General features: G+C 49.2%; 4 protein-coding genes across 7 annotated transcripts; 3 read left to right on the top strand and 1 right to left on the bottom strand.

Moving 5' to 3' along the window:
• Positions 1 to 3,163: 3,163 nt before the first annotated feature.
• LOC117640029 (alpha-tocopherol transfer protein-like) lies at positions 3,164 to 7,656 on the bottom strand. The gene is made up of 7 exons (XM_034376216.1): positions 7,510 to 7,656; positions 5,237 to 5,330; positions 5,003 to 5,159; positions 4,503 to 4,755; positions 3,927 to 4,037; positions 3,658 to 3,769; positions 3,164 to 3,575 (listed from the first exon to the last, which is right to left on the bottom strand). The coding sequence occupies exons 2-7, from the start codon at positions 5,328 to 5,330 to the stop codon at positions 3,424 to 3,426; spliced, it is 879 nt and encodes a 292-aa protein (XP_034232107.1). The 5' UTR covers positions 7,510 to 7,656; the 3' UTR covers positions 3,164 to 3,423.
• A 2,298-nt stretch (positions 7,657 to 9,954) lies between these two features.
• Positions 9,955 to 10,632, top strand: LOC117640267. Its single transcript, XM_034376626.1, has 3 exons — positions 9,955 to 10,081; positions 10,186 to 10,400; positions 10,485 to 10,632. The coding sequence occupies exons 1-3, from the start codon at positions 9,988 to 9,990 to the stop codon at positions 10,572 to 10,574; spliced, it is 399 nt and encodes a 132-aa protein (XP_034232517.1). The 5' UTR covers positions 9,955 to 9,987; the 3' UTR covers positions 10,575 to 10,632.
• A 168-nt stretch (positions 10,633 to 10,800) lies between these two features.
• LOC117640266 (chromosome-associated kinesin KIF4) lies at positions 10,801 to 16,733 on the top strand. The gene is made up of 19 exons (XM_034376625.1): positions 10,801 to 10,966; positions 11,377 to 11,599; positions 11,682 to 11,860; positions 11,931 to 12,089; positions 12,173 to 12,276; positions 12,388 to 12,599; positions 12,693 to 12,868; positions 12,963 to 13,139; positions 13,248 to 13,409; positions 13,500 to 13,703; positions 13,779 to 14,528; positions 14,621 to 14,753; positions 14,840 to 14,976; positions 15,071 to 15,184; positions 15,310 to 15,513; positions 15,591 to 15,788; positions 15,874 to 16,143; positions 16,224 to 16,279; positions 16,362 to 16,733. The coding sequence occupies exons 2-19, from the start codon at positions 11,377 to 11,379 to the stop codon at positions 16,453 to 16,455; spliced, it is 3,552 nt and encodes a 1,183-aa protein (XP_034232516.1). The 5' UTR covers positions 10,801 to 10,966; the 3' UTR covers positions 16,456 to 16,733.
• Positions 16,734 to 16,922: 189 nt separating this feature from the next.
• Positions 16,923 to 20,078, top strand: LOC117639983 (DNA polymerase iota). Of its 4 annotated transcripts, none has more exons than XM_034376118.1 (3): positions 16,923 to 17,079; positions 17,554 to 17,817; positions 17,895 to 19,577. In XM_034376118.1, exons 2-3 carry the CDS (start codon positions 17,554 to 17,556, stop codon positions 19,575 to 19,577), a joined length of 1,947 nt encoding a protein of 648 aa, XP_034232009.1. In that variant the 5' UTR covers positions 16,923 to 17,079. The 4 variants fall into 4 exon arrangements, with proteins under 4 accessions (XP_034232009.1, XP_034232008.1, XP_034232010.1 ...); XM_034376117.1 differs by having other exon boundaries at positions 16,937 to 17,194; XM_034376119.1 differs by lacking the exon at positions 16,923 to 17,079 and adding an exon at positions 17,151 to 17,252.
• The last annotated feature ends 296 nt before the right edge of the window (positions 20,079 to 20,374 follow it).

Below are 20,374 nucleotides of genomic sequence, written 5' to 3'. Positions count from 1 at the left end.
CAGGACCTTCCAGGACCCTCCAGGATGTCCCGATTGGACATGGCGTTTTCGCTTCCCATGGCGCCCCCACGCCCCTCCCGTTTCTCTCTCTCCTCTCTCTAAACCACGCCCTTGGAGGGAAGGTGTGACCCTCGTGAGGAAACGACGACGAAACCACGAATAAAAACGCCAAAATATCAAAACTTTAAAAAAAAAAATAAACAACAACAAAGTACTCGTTTGCCTGTGAGTGGCACTGCGTGCAGTTTGTCGGTTCGAGTCGTCTTGCAGTGATGCTATCTGGATTCGCCGGGGACGGATTCGCTTTTCAATGCGAATGTGGAGGTTTTACGTGACGTGCAGCGAGCCAGGCAGCCGCCAGGCCGATTCCGAGAGTCGTTTTCGTCGCTCTGTCTCTCTCACACTCACGAGGCGTGCCGTGTTGGTGCGAGAGAGGCAGAGCGGCGAGAACGACTCTCAGTGTGCAGGCAGCAGAGCACTGCGACAACAAGCGACGGGGCCGGGCCGGGCCGGGATGGGGACGACCCCGCACGACCCGACCCTCTCTGCAGCGAGATCGCCTCGCCGCCCCGCTGCATTATGTATCAGAGAATAATCTGTTTCAAATGATTATGACACCTCGCGTCCTCGGGTCCTCGTCGCGAGCGCGTGTGTGCAAGCGAAGCAGTGCAAGCGAATCCCTTGGTCCCTTCGCGCGCCTTCGCGGCACAAGGAGTGCACTCTCCCAAAAGCCGGTTCGAAACTTTTGATCTTTAAAGATTTTTGAGATATTTTTGTAGTAAATATATGAACAGTGGATCTTCGCCGATGCTAGAGGCAAGCTGGATCCAAGGTCATCTGGCTAGAAAACCAAAAATCCTACCAGACTGAAAATTTTGCTACGAAAAGAGACATGAAAGCAAAGTGTGTAAGTAGCCAAAATGGCCATCAAACTGGGAGCTTCTCTGCGGTGAATTGAATGCCGACGGCTTTTTAGCTGGCAATTTGACACCGGACCGAAACCGCACCCTCGTTTTCGATCGCCGTAGATAGTAGACTCTCGTCACAAAGGGGGATGAACCCACCGAATTTGTCTCTCTCGCACCCTTGAGAGGAACCCCACGAGTGCAACAGAGACAGAGCGGTCCGTGCACCCCTTTCGCCAGAAGCAAGCACCAGGCGGGGCTGGGCCAGTCCAAGAAGGGTCCGTCTCTCTCGCCTCGCCCTCAGGGGCCTTGCCTTCGCAGCGCTCCGCAAAGCGCTCGCCAGACCCTCTTCTTTTCCGTTTTTCCGTCCCTTGTCTTCCTTCCAGTCGTAAAGACGGCGCTGCAATGGCCGACACGGCGCCAGCAGCTTGCGCGGAGGGGGAGGGCGCCCCACACGGCAGGCACGCCCAACGTCGCTCCATCTCTCTCGCTCTCATGGGGCGTCCCCAATAGGTGCGAGAGAGACAGAGCGACGGGCTGGGCGGGGCGGAGCGAGCGCGGAGTCCTTCTTTGTAAAAATGTGTGCGCGTGAAAGCGCTGGCCCTTTGGACTCCTTTGGACTCCTTTGGACTGTTGGAGGCGGCGCGGCGCGAAGGCCCTGGGGTAACGGCAGCGGGCTCTGTCGTCTCTCTCGCTCGCGCGGGGGATGCTGCGCAGGTGCGAGAGAGACACCGGGCGGGGCGCGGCGCCAGATGCAGAAAAGGCACTCCTTGGCGACGCGCGGGAGGACCGAAGAGACCGGAGGAAGTCGGCCTCATAGGATTCCCCAATGAATCTTGAAACGTGAAGAGAAGAACAAAAGTACGGATTTGGAGGAAGGGGAGGTTAAAAGGGCTCGTGGCGAGACGAGTTGGCAGGCCGGCAGGCCCGTGTATCGCTGGCAGGCCGGGCCGGCGTGCGTGAGGAGGGCTAACCAACCGAGGCGCCCGGATCGGGCTAGATCGGGCGCACTCGTTCCGAACGGTCGTGTCGTCCCTCGTCTCCCTCGCACTCGTGGGCCTGCCCGAAGGGGTGCGAGAGAGACCTCGGAGCGACGCAACGATTCCCCAGAATCGCTCGTCTGGGGCTGGGCTGGCGGGGCTGGCGGGGCTGGCGGGGCTGGAGGGTAGACGCTGCAGCAGCCATTGTCTGGTAATCGTATTAGAGCCGTTTCAAAATGGAGCCGACGCTACACCCCGCCTCTGTTTTCCTTTCTATTTCTTTTTTTTTTCCTCCGTCGGACACTTTGCGGAGAGCCCTCCTTTTTCCCTGGATGAGGTTCTTCTCCCCGACAAGAAATCGAAATCACCGACAAGAGACGAGGCGAGGCCCCTCCCGAGTCAAGACTGCAGCGACGGCGCCCTGCAGCCGCCGGGTAGGCCACACGGCCACACCTGTGCCGAGCGTGCGGCCTAACCCGCCTCGCCGCAGGCGCTCCACTTCGACTTCTCGGTTTCGCTCCACGCTTCGTGGTGAGATACCAACACCTGATGTATTAGTGCCTTTCCGGCCCATCAAATCTACTTGAAAAACAAAGCCACCTGTAAACCACCGACAGAGCTCGTGAACACACTTTTGGGGGATTTACTTTTGACAGTGTCGTTCTGCTACTGGTCCAACCGCCTTTCGGATTTGTTTTGTTTTTGTTTTTTAAAGAGAGGGATCGCCGACGTCGCCGACGTGCGCGTGCCCGAGTGCCGGGCATCAGATAAGACGGGCTCGATGTAGCAGATGGCCGCTCTGCAGCCATCACATGCCCATTTTGCACCGATTAAAATTTCATGCCGCCTATCGGCCTCCGCACTTGGAAAGGGGTGCCGTAACTACGAGTAAATCCAAGGCGCTTTTGTAGAATTTTTCTGTATTACGAATGTAGACTGTTCGAAATTTGGCTGTGGATCCCTTATCAACGAAGGCTTCAGTAGTAAGGAGCCCCCTTACTACTGAGGGGCCACATAAGGGCTCCCTCACTGTCCGTGTTCGCTTGGACGTGCCGCACACCCGAGTGCGCTTCGCCGGATTAGAGAAGTTGTGCTCCTCTCCAGAGCGACAGAAAGCATCACGCTGCTGGAGACTCCAGCCGACTCCAGGCGCCTGCGTGGCAGCGACCTCTAGCGGCCGCGCCGGCAAGCTCCACAGTGGAGTGACTGGAGTGGCTGGAGGCACGGGGTATGGCCGGCGAGCTCGGCTGGCCCTCTTCACATTACCACGACTCCACATTATGTACAAGTGGAATTTATTCAAAAAGTGACCCACGACTCATGAAGATGCTATTTTTGTTAACATTTACAATTTTAAACAACATAATAATATCACAAAGTACACTGTAACAAAAAAAATGGAAATCAACGAGGAATCTTTGTCAATATCCCAAAAATCTTCGTGAATTTATGAGAGTTCCTTCGACAAACAGTCTTCCGAGAGGAGCCGTCGCAAATTCCGGAGATTTATTTTTACAGTGTAGGAGGAGGAACTAGGTTCAATCAAGGTCGAGCTTCTTGAAGGAGCCCTGGATGCCGAACACCTCGGAGGAGCTCTTGGACTTGCCGGGCCTCTTGGTCTCGTCTACCACCAGGCTGTCCAGCATCTTCAGGTAGTCCCTGTTGTCCTCAATGCACCGCTTCATCTCTCCTGGAAGACCACAAGAATGGAAATAAAGTTTGCAAAAAAAAGAAGATGCTGTTCTAATTTTCCAATGCATTTCGTCTCTCACCGTGCAGCTCCTTGCACGACTTGTCCTGGCCGCCGTAGTCGGAGGGCATGGCGCTGAGGGGGACGTACTTCTCGTAGAACTCGGGCATGTCGTCGACGGTGTGCACTTTGAACTGCACACAACAAATGAGTCGATTAGTTTTTTTTTTTTTTTTTTTAACGAAGGCCGCCATTCGCTTTCCGACATGCCGAGTTTCAAGTTTCAAGTTAGGGTTAGGGGTTCCAACTAGTAGCCTTGGGGTGGCTCATATCCATAACTTGGGCACGTACTATATCAAGAAGCTCCTTCTTCATGAGGGGCTTGACCAGGTTCACGATTTGCTGCACGATCGCCTGGGCGTTGATGAAGTGGATGCCGCGCAGTCTGACGGGGAGTCCTTCCTGGGGAACGGAATAAACAACAACACTGATAAAATGATCACACATATGTTAATTGCGAGAGCGGCTTGGCTATCCATCCAGCCGGCCGTGTACCCGAACCTCTGCGTCACAGTGTTAGACAGACAGAAAAATACACCATGATCGCAGACCCGGTCCAGTGTTTGGGAGTTATTTCGGCGGCGTGTGCGTCATCGGGGCGTCCAAGACGATAAAAATTCAAGAAAATCACACGTACACACCCCCAAAAAATAAGGCTAAAAACAGACCAAAAAACACATCAAGTGTTTTTTTTCGTTTATAAAGTTGCTTAGGACAGAGGGGTGTCGCCGCCGCGAGCTAGCACGCAGGCTGACGCAGGCATCCGGGCTTGAACTCGGGGACGGAAGGGCCTAAGGATCTTGTCCGACAGGTCCACGAAGGCCAAGCCAACCAAGGGCGACGACATTAAGCAGGAATCGAGCGTACCTGCACGAAGACCAGCAGTTGCTTGAGGGTGGTGAGGGACACCTTCATGATGTGGGACATGGTGACGCCGGTGAAGTCCAGCAGGACGACGTAGCCGGGCACGCGGTCGTCTATCTCCATCTGCACGCAGAACGACATGAGGCCCGCGTGCACCGCGCTCGTCATCTCGAACTTGGCGGGGTCCGTGTCCTGGAACTTGATGAGCATGGGCGAGAAGCCCTCCTTGGTGTGCCCCTTGAGCGAGCACACGTACCTGCGGACAACGAGGACTTCAAACGCCTGCAGCGAAGCAAGGACTCCCAAGGACAGCGGCATTGTAAAATTAAAATTAAGAGTTTTTTGGTACATTTTTTTTCGTGTTTCCTTTTCTTTTTGGAATCCTCTACTTAGTAATCATTTGGCAATGGATCCACATCGGTGCCAGATAGCCCGCTGCCGAGGAGCTTCCCAACTCCCTGAATATGTATTCTTCCCAGCCAAGCGGCTGCTTCGGTACCTACATGATGTCGATCTGCGACTTGTAGCGGCGGTCGAGCGCCGCCCGGTTGCCGAACACTTCCGGGGCGTGGGTGGTGATGGTCATGTAGTTGTCCACGGTGGTCTTGGTGCGCTCCACGCTGCCGTAACAGCTGTGCAGCATCCTGGCCATCAGTTTGTCTGCCAGGAGAAAATGATCATTTTATTTCTCTCTGATGCAGGACCGTTTTCTGAGACACTGCTTTGATTTTTCGAACCTGGCATCGGGGGCAGGTGGGGCTGCCTCTGCAGCCAGTCGCGCAGCTGCTGCATCCCCTGGAGGTCCTCGCCAACGTCAGCGTGAGGCGCCATCTGCAAAACAAAAGTACAAAAAAATAATAATTAGCAAGTGCGTACGGAACAGACTGCCTGGCTTTGGAACCTCCGCGACGTGAGTCAGGCGTCGCGGTCCGAGCGTGTTTCGGCACAATTAGGCACCGTCAGTGCCATCGCCAGGGTCCTCTCAGAAATTGCTGTTTCTAACAACTAGTCCACTTTTGGGTTGTGTTTCCGAATCTGCGCACGGATACACGTGTGTGAGCGCGCGGGCGCTGGTTGGTGTGAGTGTGCGCTGGCGTGTGTGTGCGTATAACGTTCAGTTTGTTAAAACACAGGCCCGCACTGAGACACACACACACACCGGGCGACCTTGGCCGTAGTTTTGGGCCGTTCCGATTTCGCCTCTTGATAATGAGCCCCGGCGTCACGACACCTGCCACTCAAGCGTCCAAGTGCATTGCCATGGCATTGCCGCAGCGCGTCCGGGGACAAACTGCGCGCAAAGGTAAACCAGAAAAAAACAGGAATTAAAAACAAAGCCAAAAAACAAGGCGTTTAGTAGACGCGAGTTAGTGGCCCAGGGACATCCGCTCACTGCTGAACGAGTTCTGGCGGTTCTCGCCCAGGCGCGCACAGACCTCCACATCCCGACAACAATGCGAGCGGTACGGTACGGCACTCGAGACGGTTGCATGTCCACTGCCCTCGACGGAAATCGAGTGCACGGAACTCGTTTCCCAAGGCGCGGTTCAGATAAAATACTTTGGTGAAGGTGATGATGGCTACCGAACGCCGTGCGCGGCCGTGCCCTCCTAGACCTGGTCCAAGGTCAGGCAGCCGGAGCCGCACTGGGCCAGCGCCGGGCAGCGCCGGGCGGCGCGGCGCTGTTTGGGGACCCGGTTCCTCACACGCGTCTACGTCGCGCAGTCTCACACACCGGCAGCACGACGGCACGCGGGGGGCAGGTTTTATGCCTGCCGTTTTTATTGTGTGCGTCAATGGATGCGTAGTCGTCGTCCTCCCGCGCGAGGCTAGCTCGTCGCCACACGCCGAATATTCGCTCCTCCGGAAGGGAACCCAACACAGTCGAACCTGAGCGAACCTCACCGCACCTAACCGAACCTGACTCCGCGCGAGGCCGCCGACCGGGTGAAGATGCGATAGGAATTCGACCGGGGAAGCGCAGTTTGAGTGGACTGCGGCGCAAGACCTCTCTAATGGTGGCCGCCACGCGAGGCGCCACAGTTCCCACGGCAAATTACAGTGCGATCCGACAAACTTAACCCCTCGACCGAGACACTAATGAGGACAGCTCGGTACCACTGCCAGTCGGTGCCGACTGTACCCGCGGCGGGCGAGGGCGGGCGCAGCGCGTCAGTTCAAGGCTAATTATTATTTGTTGTCTTTGTCTGGGTGAGCATCGCCAGCACCGCCAGTATCGCCACCACACACGCGCGCGTGACGCTTTCCTTTTGCACGCGGAACTGCACGACGAGGTCGTCGTCACGGAAACCAAAACAACGAAAACGCACCCGAAGGAGTGCCGAAGGAGTGCCGAAGGCACGCAGTAAATTGACGCGAATTTTGTGAGCGGCCGTATAAAACCGCATCGCGTCTGACGGAGGGCAGGTTCAGCGAGCCGCACCCCCCGCCCCGCGCAGTGCTGGTCGGCCTGTCGACCACTTTTGTTTTCTTTGCCGTCCGTCGGGCAGGCGTGGCAGGCCTGGCAGGCTAGCCGGGGCCCTCGGCCAGCAAAAGGAAGACGAGACACTAAGAAAAACGCAGCGCCAGGCTGACGGGATCGCGGAAACCACTCTGATCCATCCACCATCCGCCAGTTGTTTCGATTAGTGATTTCAAACAAAACACTAACGCTTTGGATTAAAATTAGTTCACATTCGGCCGGCCGAAGACTTCCGGTTGTCCGATCTTCTACAAATTTGGTAGGCAGCCTCCTTGCGTGAACCTAAGAACCGCCCGGTGGCAGCAAATCAAATACGAGCCCAGTAAGCGCTGCAGCACTAGGTTGCCTAGTCAAATAAGCAACGTAAGAATTTTTATCTTTGATTGGTATTGCCCTCTATCTTACTAACTCCCCCGACTGAAATCTAAAAGAGACGAACCAAGCACAGCGCTTTTCCCTGGAGGAAGGGACGAGAACCAAGAGCGGCCGATGAAGAGACCCACGGTCAAGAGCGGGAACGGTCCTTACGTTTGCAGTGGCGGTGCACAAAGGGTCCCTGTCGTCCTGAGCAAGGCCTCGGCAATGTCCTGGGACAGTCCTGGGAGAGAGACGAGCAGCTCCTGCCTGGTGTGTCCACTGCCGAGCCGAGTCACTGACTGCCTGGACTGGCTTGGGCTGGGCGCAACTCCAGTTCAAAGCGAAGCCCAGCAGAGTCGAGCCGGGCCGGGCCGAGCCGGGCCGAGCCGAGCCGAGCCGAGCCGTGCCGGGCCGAGCCGGGCCGGCTCACCCCTTCCCCATGGAAGACGAGGAAGAGGCGAGCCCTGCCGACGCGTGTCCGCAGCGTCGGCAGAGTCCGCAGACATGCACAATCTTCGGCAAGGCCAAGCTTCGCAAAATAAACACTAAACAGTCGCAATGAAATTATCGCCCGGCCGGTGCCGGTGTTACGCCGGGGCGTTGGCCGTGGCGAAGCAAGCGAAGCAAGCGAAGCCACTCCCGCCGGAATCCCACATTACACCCAGAAATGTAGTCGTAATCGTGGGACTGCTGGCTGGGCTGGCTGGCGCCTGATTAATTTTTCAAAGCCTGAGTCCTGGTCGAGCTGGTCAAGTACGTCTGCGCGTAGGGTCACCAAAAGGTGACTCCATTTTATGCATTCATTTATTTTTTTTGTTTTTGTGTCGAAACTGCTATTCCTTATCATCGTACTCAGCCGAAAATGAAGTCAGACGGCCAGGACGAGGCCCGAAAAGGGCGGGGTGGGATGGTGCGGCGATGGCGCTATCGACATGGACGTCCTCGTCTGGCGTGGAGGTTGATACTGGCGGGCTGGGCGGCCGCAGTGCTCAGCATGCAGTCGAACAGTGTCGCGGCACGAGGGGGCGTCCACCTCGCCACGCTTACAGCGCAGTGCCTATTCCGCGCAAGTTTTTAACCGTGCGGGGAAACCGGCACCGGAACCCACACCGGAATATGGCGCTCGTCCTGGCTTTTCTCTTGCCTCTGGTGGCTGGTAAGTGGACGGTCCAAATACCCGCGTTCTCTAGTTTGGTTGTTTTGAGATTTTTTGTAGTTTTTTTTTTCTTGCCGTGCCTTTGGTTTTAGTCCTCCCGGCTGCAGCTGACTGCCCCCCGAGGACGGCGGAGCCCTGGGAGCACGAGGCCCGGCGCACGGCCATGCTGCGCACCTACAACAAGTACTCGATGCGCTGCCCCCAAGTCAGCCTGCTTATGCTGCCCTTCCGCCTGCAAGTGGTGAGCGGCCTTGTTTCGTCTCTCTCGCACCCACACACGACGCCCCATCAGTGCGAGAGAGACGGAGCGGCGTAAACGACTCTCCGAATGATGCTTCCAGGACCAGGACCTCGGCCACGCGTCCATGAAGGTCTCCATTATCTTGGTGAGTGCCCCGGCCCCCTTCCGGCCGAGCGATTTGGACGAGTCGCCGCTCTGTCTCTCTCGCACTCATGGGCCTCTGCGTAGTGTGCGAGAGAGCGAGGCAGCGACACGACAGCCACTGGATGTCCATGCCCATGTCGCAGGAGTGGACGGACCCCGCCCTGGTGCAGCCCCTGGCCGACGGCACCGCTAGCGGCAGCACCCTGCGCGTCAACGCGAGCGACATCTGGACCCCGGACATCGTGTCCTCGACGTGAGTCTCGCCGGCCCGTCCGCAAACGACTAACGGCTCTCCCGCGTACAGTTGCAGCACTTAAATCCGTCTGTATTTTATCTTTTTGAAAGAGATAAAGTTAAGGAGTCGGCGGTCTTTTCGAAAAGATAAAATAAAGGCGGATTTGAAAGCTACAGTACTCCGCGGTGGGTGAGCAGTGTGGACAACGCGAAGCTGACGCCGGACTCGGTGGCGTCGTCGCTGTGCGAAGTGGAGCCGGACACGGGGCTGGTGCGCTCCCTGTTCAGCACCACGCTGCGGGGGCTGTGCTTCTCCAGCGACGCCGCGGCCTGGCCCCGGGACACGCTGGACTGCCACTTCTGGCTGCGGCCGTCGCGCGTCGACGTCTTCAACCTCACGCAGAAGCTCAACATTCAGGAAGTGGTGAGCGCTCCGTCTCTCTTGCACTCGCGGCGCCTCTCGCAAGCGTGTGAGAGAGACAGAGCGACGTGACCGCCGGCTGCAGGTTCGGCGCGCCTGTGGGGTAGGCAACCCATCCGGCACGTCGCTCGACCTCTCTTGCAGTCGTGGGGCAAGGGCGGCAAGGGTGCGAGAGAGACAGAACGGCAGTTTGGAACCGGCCCGCAGGTGGACACACTGCAGAAACTCTCCTCGCGGCCCGTCATGGAGCGGATGGCGTCCTGGAAGGTGGTCGTGATGGACTCGGTGGTGTTCGGGCTGTCCGAGCCCGAGCACCGCCTGCTGCTGGCGCAGGTGTCGCTGCAGCGGCTGCCCGGCCAGCTGGAGGCCCTCGTGGTGCAGCCGGGCTGCGCCGTGCTGGCCTTGGTGCCGGCCAGCGCCGCGCTGCCGCCGGCCTCCAGCGGCCGCGCCGCCATGGTCGCCGTCGCCGTCCTGCTGCACGCCATGCACCTGCTCAGCCTGCCCGAGCACCTCGCCGACCTGGAGGGCGGCGCCACGCCCAGGAACGGTAAGGGCGGCGCCATGGCGGCGCGCTGTCTCGCTCGCACTCTTGGGGCGTCCCTGGTGGTCCCTGGGGGTGCGAGAGAGACAGACACCGTGCTGCGGCCGCAGTGCTGCTCTTCCGCGACGCCGGCCTGCTCATCCTGCTGGTGGTGCTGCAATGGCTCGTGTCGCTGCACCTGGCTTCTCGGCGGAGGCCCCTTCCCGGATGGCTGCGCTCCGCGTACCGCGCCCTGGCCGTGCTCCGGACCCCCCTGCTGCTGCCCGCCGTGCCGGCCTCCCCAAACTCTACCCCACCCGCGAGGCTTCAGCCTCCAGACGAGGAGGTGAGTCTAGCTTTCGGGATCGCTCAGCTGGTTTCACATTTTCTATTTTTCGAGTGGCACTGAAATTCTTCTTCTTGCTTGCAGAGCGTCGGTCTTTCCGAGGTCTCGGACCGCCTCGCGCTGCTGGCCGTCGGGGCCACGTACTTGGCCCTCGTGGTCGCCAGCCTGCCGTGACCGTGACTGTGTTGCAGTGTAAAGCTATGGTCCAGCTCAATAAAATAATACTAGAACTGCACACTTTGCTTTTGACAGTTGCCAGCAAAGCGCGCCTACATCCTACGCACGAAATTCCCTTCGGGGTTTCCGGTCCAAACTGCGATCAACGTCAAGTCTTCCCGCGCGTCGGAGAAGCGATGAAAAATCGAGCAGTCAGAAGTGTAACGGCTCGGAGATTGTCATCTGTTATTCATTTCGTTCAAACGGGCGGGAGCGTGCACCGGTTGACGTTTGACGTTCCCAGTTGAAACCTGTAAATTGTGTGTCTTGGTCTTGGAGACTGGAGATTTCGCTATTTGTTTTGAGATTATCTGTTTTCTAGCGTTGTATGCGCCGCTAGCAGTTGCAAGGTAGGCCCTTTTATGTATACATTTGGCTCACGGTTAGTTATGTTGTGCCTCTACTGTGAGTTATTTGGTTATTTTTGTTTTGCTTTTTTTCTGAGATTGTATGTTAACTAACTGCAAGGAAAGTTTATAAGCGTTGTTTCCCATTCTGCCTCTTCGTTGCTTGTCATTCCTCACATGCCTCGGGCATGATAACTTCCAGTTACACAATCCAATTTTAATCGATCAGTTTTGGTCAACAGACCATTTTAGAAACCTTTTCAATCTTCTATATTTTTCATTCATATTCATTCTTGGTCCCAAGTGATGAACTTAATTTCTACGTGTTACCTGTTTTACCAAAGCGCTTTGACCAACATCTTTCTGTGCAACAGGTTGTTCAGCGTCACAACTGTAGCTTCCTTCTTTTGCAGATGGATGACGCCATCAGTGTGGCCCTGAGGGTGCGCCCCCTCTCAGCTAGTGAGCTGAGCAGAGGGTGCCAGTCATGCATCGACTGTATACCCAATGAGCCTCAGGTGGTGATGAGAAACGCAGACAAGGCTTTTACTTTTAACTATGTGTTCAGTCCTGAGTCCAGCCAGGCTGAGGTGTATGACAATGCTGTAAAGAATTTAGTGCCCAAGTTATTCAAGGGTATGTTTCTTTGGGCTTTCCCGATTGCTTTACCCTTGGCTGTTGATCTGTTTAATCCTTAACGCGGTTCAATGTTTTCCAGGCTACAATGTGACTATCCTAGCTTATGGTCAAACGGGGTCTGGTAAGACTCACTCAATGGGAACGTGTTACAATGGTGAAGGTGAAATGGGTATCATTCCCAGAGCAGTGAGCGACATATTTGAAAAGATCGCACATTCCCATGATCAAGATTTTAAAGTATCAGCATCTTTTATGGAGGTAAATTGTCTGTTGTAACTAATGACATCATTTGAAGAATAAACAGCTTTGACAGCATTAAATATTACAGCTCTACAAAGAACAGTTATTTGACTTGATGGCATGTAGCACTAAACCAAGGGACCAATGCATTGTGGACATACGAGAAGATGCCAGAGGAATTCACATCCCAGGACTCGTTGACTTGGAAGTGAAGAGTGTTGAGGAGACATTCAAGAGTCTTATGATGGTATGGAGATACAGAAAAATTTAATCTGAGTCTGTTTGGTTGGGTCGCCTGTTTTTGCTCTACTGTTTCTCTTCCTTTTTAAGGGCTCTGCTGGCCGTGCTACTGGTGCTACAGCAATGAATGCACAGTCCTCCAGGAGCCATGCTATTTTCACACTTACCATACAAATGTGTAAGAAAAACAATGGGTCAGTGTAGTTCCCTCTTTTCCACAAATATATTTTCTTGTGTTTTTATTTTCTTAATCCACCTGGTAACAAATTTATTTTTAATTCCATCTTTAATCCATTTTATTGCAGTGGTGGTGACATGGTTTCTAAGTTTCATCTAGTAGACTTAGCTGGATCTGAGAGGTCCAAAAAGACTGGTGCCACTGGGGAGCGATTTAAAGAAGGTGTTAATATTAATAAGGGCTTGTTGGCTTTGGGGAATGTGATATCTGCTTTGGGTGATGGACAGCAGAGAGGCTATGTTTCATATCGAGACAGCAAACTTACCAGGCTCTTGCAAGGTAAGCTTATTTATGTTATTTTTTACTGTCAGCCTAATTTTTCTTCTAACTCTGAATATTAAATCCTGACTGTGTGTGTGTGTGTTTGTGCAGATTCTCTGGGTGGCAATTCCATCACCTTGATGGTGGCATGTGTCAGTCCTGCTGATTATAATTTTGAAGAAACTTTGAGTACACTTAGGTATGCCGACAGAGCTCGTCACATCAAAAACAAGCCTATAATAAACCAGGATCCGAAAGCAGCCGAAATACTCCGCCTTCAAAAAGAGGTTTCATATAGTTATTTCTGAAAATATTATGGATAATTATTTCTCTGTCACTTACTTGCTCTAAGTTTTTCCTGATTTCATTTTGCCCTTTTAGAACAATGAGCTTCGCCTTCAAATTCTGGGAAGTGGTGGTAAGATAGGCACTTGTCCCAAGGAGCATGAAGACCTAGCTGATGAGAATGACACACTCAAAGCCAAAAATCGTAAGCTTACAGAGGCTTTGAACAATGCGCTAAGTGAAACGACCAATCTTATGGAACGAGCTCTTTTGGTACGTTTTTGTATTGTAATTAATTTTGTTTAGTCCAATATATTATTGTTCAATTTTTTTTGTTTGGGTGTGTTATATACATAGTATTTTATGTTTCAAATATTACAGGCTGAATTGGCACGTGACAGAATGAACATGAAACTGAAAGAACTGAATGCTCAATGTAATATGACCATTGATCAATTTGACCAATCCAAGGAGAATTCCCCCTCAACTCGAGGAAACCTAGCTGGACTGAAAACTATCCAGTCAAAAATTGTAGAGCTACAGGTAATGTGTTTTTCTGTTTGCAATGATAGGTCTGACCTTTCAAAACCACATGCTCACATTTTCCTTCTTGTTTTTTGTTTGTTTTTCTAGGCAGAACAACAACATGGAGAGGATGAAATTAAGAAACATGAACTGTCAGAACTTTCAGCCTGCAAGGGTGGCTCTCAGGCTACTGATAGTACTGCTGTTAGTGGTAGCATGACAAGTAATTTCACTCCTCAGTCGATAGCAGAATTTGACCAGCAGGAAGAAACTCACACTCTTCAACAGGCTGAACTGAACAAAGAACTTCAGGTTCGTTTCATATTCAAACGAATGTAAGTGACTTTGAGTCTTGACCCATCCATAATCATTTGAATTATTTTTCAGGAATTGACCAGAGCCTTAGCCATTAAGGAACAACTTGCTGCTACTCTTCTTGCCAACTCAAGTGATATTTCCACATTAAACCCAGAAAACCAGGAAAATATGAAACAATTAGAAAATCAGATAGATGCTCTTCAGAAAGAACGTGATGCACTTCAACAGCAGTTAAAATCAGCTCAGTCTAACAATGCATCTGGGAAGATTGCAGAGCAACGCCGCAAACGCCTTCAAGAATTGGAAGCTCAAATGTCTTTGCTTAAGAAGAAACTTCTAGAGCAATCAAAAATTATTAAAATGAAAGAGAAGTCAGATGAAAAAGTTGTGGTCTTAAACAATGAGATCAAGTCGATGAAAGCCATGAAAGTTCGACTTATTCGTCAGATGAAAAGTGAAAGTGAACAGTTCAGAGATTGGAAATTGCAACGTGAGAAAGAGCTTAACAAACTGCGTGACCAAGACCGAAAGCGTCAGAACATTATGACACGCATGGAGAACATGCATTCTAAGCAACAGAATGTCTTAAAGAGAAAGGTTGAAGAAGCAGCAGCTATTAACAAGAGGTTGAAAGATGCATTACTATTGCAAAAACAATGCCAAGAAAAACGTCTTCATGTCAATGGGAAGCCTGAGAGAATTCAGGGATGGGTATCTCAAGAACTGGAAGTTTCTGCAAGCACAGTTGCTGCTGAGCGAGTGCGAGAAAAACTTGTGGAAGATCGTGCCATCATCTCAAAACAACTTACATCCTTAGAGGTACACCTTCTATTACATTTTTAAAAAGACTTGTTCTTTCTTGAGATAATGAATTAGTGTTACTGACTTCTTTTGTTATTTTTCAAAATTAGGAGAATTTGAAGACTGCTTTGCCCTCTGAGGTGGAAAGTATGAAACAAGAAATTAGCCGCTTAAAAGAAGACCTTGGGTTACGCAGTGCTCAAATTGCAGATATCAACCAGAAAATACTTGATTCGGATCAGGGTAAGTGTTGGTCCAGCTCGTGGGTCTAGTTTTTCTTTGCCTTATTCTTTGATAATGTTTCATGATGCATTCTCAAATGTTGACAGAAAACAAATCAAAGACTAGATGGGACTCACTTCAATCAATGGGGGATGCAAAGCATGCTTTGAAGCATCTCTTTGATCTAGCAGTTGATATTAAGAAAGATGGAGCCATGAAAGAATACACAATTGAAGATCTAGAGGTATAAAATATTTTGTTTTGCTTTTACCATCAGTGTGTGTAAATTCTTGTTAAATTAATTTGCTCTTTTTTGTTTATTTTTTCAACTTTTGCAGGAAAATTGTAAAAAATTGAATGCAGAGGTAAAAATAGTAGAGGAAAAACTCAAAGCTGCTGAACAAAACCATAGAAGTGTGGTCTTAGAACTAGAGAAAGAGAATGTTGAAAAGGTTTGTAACTTCTAATATGTATTTACTGGTATTAACTTTTCATTCTGTTATTTATTATTATCTGAACTGAGTGATATTAGGTACCTCACTTGTTGTGTACTAGTAAGCTTTTGTTCTCCTCCTAGATCGCTGTCTTGCTGAAAAAGTTACGAAAAGCAGAAGAGAATGCTTCCGTCCCTGTCGAAGGTGAATCTGAATTAAAGAAAAAATATGATTTGCTAAGAGAAGAAAATGAAAAACTTTGTAGCATTATTGATGATATTGAAAGACTGAAGGAATCTTCAGTCTCAAATGAAAAGGATGGGGATTTAGAAAGTGATAAAGAGAATGTAAGTTATAGCTGGCACAAATGTGTTGTGAAATCAAGTTCTCTGGAGTTCAGTTGATTAATTTTTCTTGGTTACAGTCTGAAGCTGACAACTTTAAATCACCTAATGTTCTAAAAAAGAGAAGAATTAAAAAGCCCCTGAATCAGACATGGGTTGAAGATTTGGAAGCTATTGATTCATCTTTTGCATCTGATGTGGAAATTGATGATTCATATAAGGACCCTGACTACCGTCAAACACCTTTATTTAAACGCCTCCAAAAGGCCAAACTACATGTAAGGAACACGAATATATTAAATTATGATTTCTTTAGTTTTATGTTGCATTTCTACTTGACTTGTTGATTGGGCATTTTTTCAGAGTAAAACATCCATATTAGATGAGTCGGTACCAAAGAAGCTAAATTTTGCCACTAACAAAAAGTCAGTGTTTGACAACAGTGCTATCAGAAAAATTTCTGGATCTGACGGCGATTTGGAGCAAAAACTTCCTGTCAAACGTACCTCTGATGGGTCCTCAACCTGCAAATGTACAGGAACATGTGGTGGAAGATGTGGTTGCCGCAAATTGGGTTCTTCTTGTAGTAACAGTTGCCGATGCTCAAAGGATCTGTGCACTAATCAAAGCAAAGTAAGTTAATATACATGTTAGAACTTGAGTCTGGTGTGAATGGTGCAATAAATGAATTCATTATGTTTTAACTTTGATAGGAAAAATCTCCAGAAAGTGATGAAAGTGAATCAGAAATTTCACACAAAAGGCCAAGGTATGTGCTAGTTAAATCATACTTATGTTCAGTTTTGGTCAAGTGAGTGGTCTGCTTCTATGAATTTTGTTTTTCTTTACAGAAATGAAACATTCACGGCCGATAATAGTTCACCACAATTGGTTAAGCCTTCTGGGTCAGGGGAAAGAAAGTATTTTCCTGAAGCTAAATTTTAATTCCATTGTCTCTATGTGATATTTTAGATCAAATTTGTTAATCCTGTTTAGCTGTGAAAAGGTTCTGATTTTATTTTGTGCTAATTCACAACTAGAATCAACATAATCTTCATCCTGTACCATACTTATTTTATCATAAATTGGCTTCCATCAATTTTTATTTTTTTATGACCAATGTTTATCTTTGATTTGTACATTGTGTATAGTATAATGCATGTACTCACTTGTACATTTTATTATTATTACCATCATCACTGTAATTAAAGCTTATTAGTAAACACTGGCTTTCATTGCATCCCTTTCTCATTGAAAAGACGACAAACATTAATTTGTCTGACAGACAAGGAGAAATGAAAAACACAAGGCGTACTCCTCAGCGACACCGTGGTCGTGGCCATTTCAAATCTACCGCTTATGCGGCTTGTCCGTGCTTGTCCGCAAAATTTGAAGTGGTGGTCACTCTTGTAGTGCGAATAATCAGTCAGGCGCCCGAGCCCGAGTGCGGAAATGGAACACACCCAGCAAGTAATAAACTGACGAACAAGAACAAGTCTAAACAAGAATAATGAATGTTTAAAGAACATCTTACGTAACAAGTGCCACTTAATCACTGACAGTGCCGAGGTAATGATACAATAATGGCCTTCCTCCGTATCCAGGCGATTGCTTTGTGTGGTACTCGATCAGTGGGTCATGACAATGCATTATGTCGCCAAATTTCGCTGTGCCCTCAGCCCACGTAAGAAGCTTTGTCCGGGTCAAGATGAATTCCCATCAGAATTCTTTATCGTGTCAATGTAATGAACAGCATAAGTCGGGCAGGGTCAGTTTGCTCTACTGTCAAAGTAGCCCTGTGGTCTGTAATGCGAGGGCAGCGTGCTAATGGTCGGACAATGGTCCATTTGTCACTGAGGTTATGGTGTTCTTCTCTAAAGAGAATGACTCCCCAATCCTTACATTTCATCTTCAAACTTGTTGAAACTTATCCCCGATTGTTTCTCTATTACGTGCTGTTCATCTTATTTTTATCAGGCTTCCCCTCCCTGATATTTGGTGTCTATTGTAACTGAAACAGCATCACACTTTTCTTCTTCACAGATGGAGGCAGGCAGTCACTCCCGAGTTATAATTCACATTGATATGGACTGCTTCTACGCCCAAGTTGAAGAGAGAAGAGATCCAGCTTTAGCAGGGCGTCCATTAGGTGTCAAACAAAAAAATATAGTTGTCACATGCAATTATGAAGCTCGAGCTGCAGGAGTTAAAAAATGCATGATGGTGGAGGATGCCATGCGTATTTGTCCTGGAATGACGCTTGTCATTGGTGAAGACTTGGCACCTTACAGACATGCCTCTGCGCAGGTAAGTTGCCCTCAGTAATGCTTTTTCCTACTGTGGACAATTGACCTTTCATTATGAAATGCCCTTGTTTGTTTTAGGTGACCTCTCTCCTCCAACAGTTCAGTCCGTTGGTAGAACGACTGGGTCTTGATGAAAACTTCATTGATGTCACTCAACTAGTTAACAAGCGAATAGATCAACATAAATTATGTCACAGTACTAGCTCAGAAGCCTCTAATGCTATGGACAGTGATGATACTGCTGAACCTAATGTTTATAATGATGACTATGGCTCTTGTTGCTGTGGTTGTCGGGCTCGTCTCATTGAAGGTTCTCGCATCGCTAAGGAAGTGCGTGAGCAAATTAGAAGTGAATTACAACTAACTTGCTGTGCTGGTGTTGCACACAACAAGTTGCTGGCAAAGTTGGTTGGTAGTACTCACAAACCAAATCAACAGACAGTAGTATTTCCTGGAGCAGCTGTGCGTGCTCTTCTTGGCAGTTTGCCAAATGTACGGTCCCTCCCTGGTGTGGGCAGTCGCACTGCTGACATTTTAAATGAGTTAGGTATAAAGAGTATTCCAGAACTGCAGGCTCACCCATTGCCAGCATTAAAGGGAGCATTAGGATGTGATGCAGCACTTCGGCTGAAAAATAATAGCTTAGGTGTTGATGATTCAGAAGTGAAACCGTCTGGCAAACCTCTATCTATTGGTATTGAAGATGGCTTCCGACGAGTAAGCATGCAAAGTGAAGTTCGTGAAAAGCTTAGCACACTGCTCACTAGACTTCTGAAGCTTGTTGAAGAAGATGGCAGGGCTCCTACAACAATCAAAGTAACTGTTCGCAAACTAGATCGAACCAAAGGCACAACTCACCGAGAAAGCCGTCAAAGTAATGTATCAAGCCTTCAACAGGACAGGCTCATGAATACTGTGATGATGTTGTTCAACAGAATAGTAGATATCAATCAACCTTTCCATCTTACTCTTCTGGGCCTTGCATTTACTAAGTTTCGGGCACGAGGCGTTGGTAGAGGATCAGTCGCCAGTTTTTTAGTGAGAGATCGAGATCTATCAGTTCAAACTTTGACCAGCTTAGAGGGTGAAGGAAGTGGTATTTGTACTCCAAGACTTCCACCACCTCTCACACCAAATGAGTCAGGCTCAGAATCTGAACCAGAATTGGAGCCCTCACCTAAGAAGAATAGAGGAGATAGTTGGCGTGGTAGGGATCTCATGTCTCCAAGTAAACTGAGAGTATCTGAAATGTGTCTAGCATCACGCTCTCCTCGGTCATCTATCGATGAGTCAATTCTTAAAGAGCTACCCCCTGATATAAGGATGGAGATATTGGAAACTTATGGGTCTGACACAAGTGAGTCTACTGATTGTTCAATGGATTGTGTCAGTGATTCTGACAGGTCTCCAAGAATCAGGAGTAGTCCTGTTCAGATACTAGATGCTAGGCCCCTTCCAAAGTTTGTGGAGAAAATGGTGGATAAGCCTTCTGAGCGACCTGCTGACAGGAACAAGGCTCCTGAGAAGACAGCGCAACCTTCATCTACAAGTGGAGGAGTCGCCTGCGGAACAACAGAGCAGTGTTCACCGAATGCTCCTTTGCCAAGAGAGTTGCCAAGTGATGTAGACCCTGCTGTCTTTCAACAACTGCCTGAAAATGTTCAAGCTGACCTCCTCCGGTCATGGCGACTTGAGAAGTGGCATCCAAGTAAGCCTAAGCAGAATTCCATTCTTCAGTACATGGTGGCCAATTCTGAATAGGAAAGATTATCAACTCTTTTTTAAAACTTTGTGCATTTTGAAGAAACCAGGACCATTTCTTTTGTGATGTATTGTTTTAATGTTTGACCTTGAATATTAATGTGTGATAAAATCGACTATTAGGTTCTGAACAGTTTTATACCTTCAATGTTTCCATATAGTTATTTTGTCTCTAATGCCTTTCATTTTTAATGCAGTGTCTTCTTAATATACTATAATTGTGTCCTATGCCCATTTTAGTTATAGGTGTTATCGGAGTCATTGAGTATTCTTGAGGTCCTACGCTATCATCATACCTTTATGTGAAAATTTATCCATTTAAACATTGGTTTCAAATTTGAAAAAGGAGCAGTTTTTAGTTTTTGTTTTTCTGCTTGGGAGGGGCAGGAAGGTTGAACTTTTGGTTTGTATTTATTACTATTGGAACAGCTATAAACCTGACCTGGTCTAATTGTCCACTTTCCATACTAATAAATTGTGTTAAGGCACCAATTTCATGAGGCTCAGATTTTCATTTTATTGTAGTTGAGCTCCCTCTTCCCAGTCCCTTGTTTCCCAATAATTCAGAGATTTTTTTTCCTCACGGCCCACTTTTAACAAAATGTGCTTGTTTTGTTTTACACAAGTGAGTTCACAAGATGCTAAGTTCTGCTAGTCTACTATCCATCCGCACATCTGTAACTTTCTGTTAACTTGAAATTTTCATGTGTTTCAACAGTACAAGGTGGTGTGAAATTTATATGCTTCAAAGCCTTTTGCATTTGTTTCTGTTGCATGCAATGTTTTCACTGGACATA

The sequence above is a fragment of the Thrips palmi genome, unplaced genomic scaffold (genome assembly GCF_012932325.1).
Source record: "Thrips palmi isolate BJ-2018 unplaced genomic scaffold, TpBJ-2018v1 HiC_scaffold_12, whole genome shotgun sequence".
Taxonomy (NCBI): Eukaryota; Metazoa; Arthropoda; class Insecta; order Thysanoptera; family Thripidae; genus Thrips; species Thrips palmi.
This window is presented reverse-complemented; position numbering and strand designations above follow the sequence as displayed.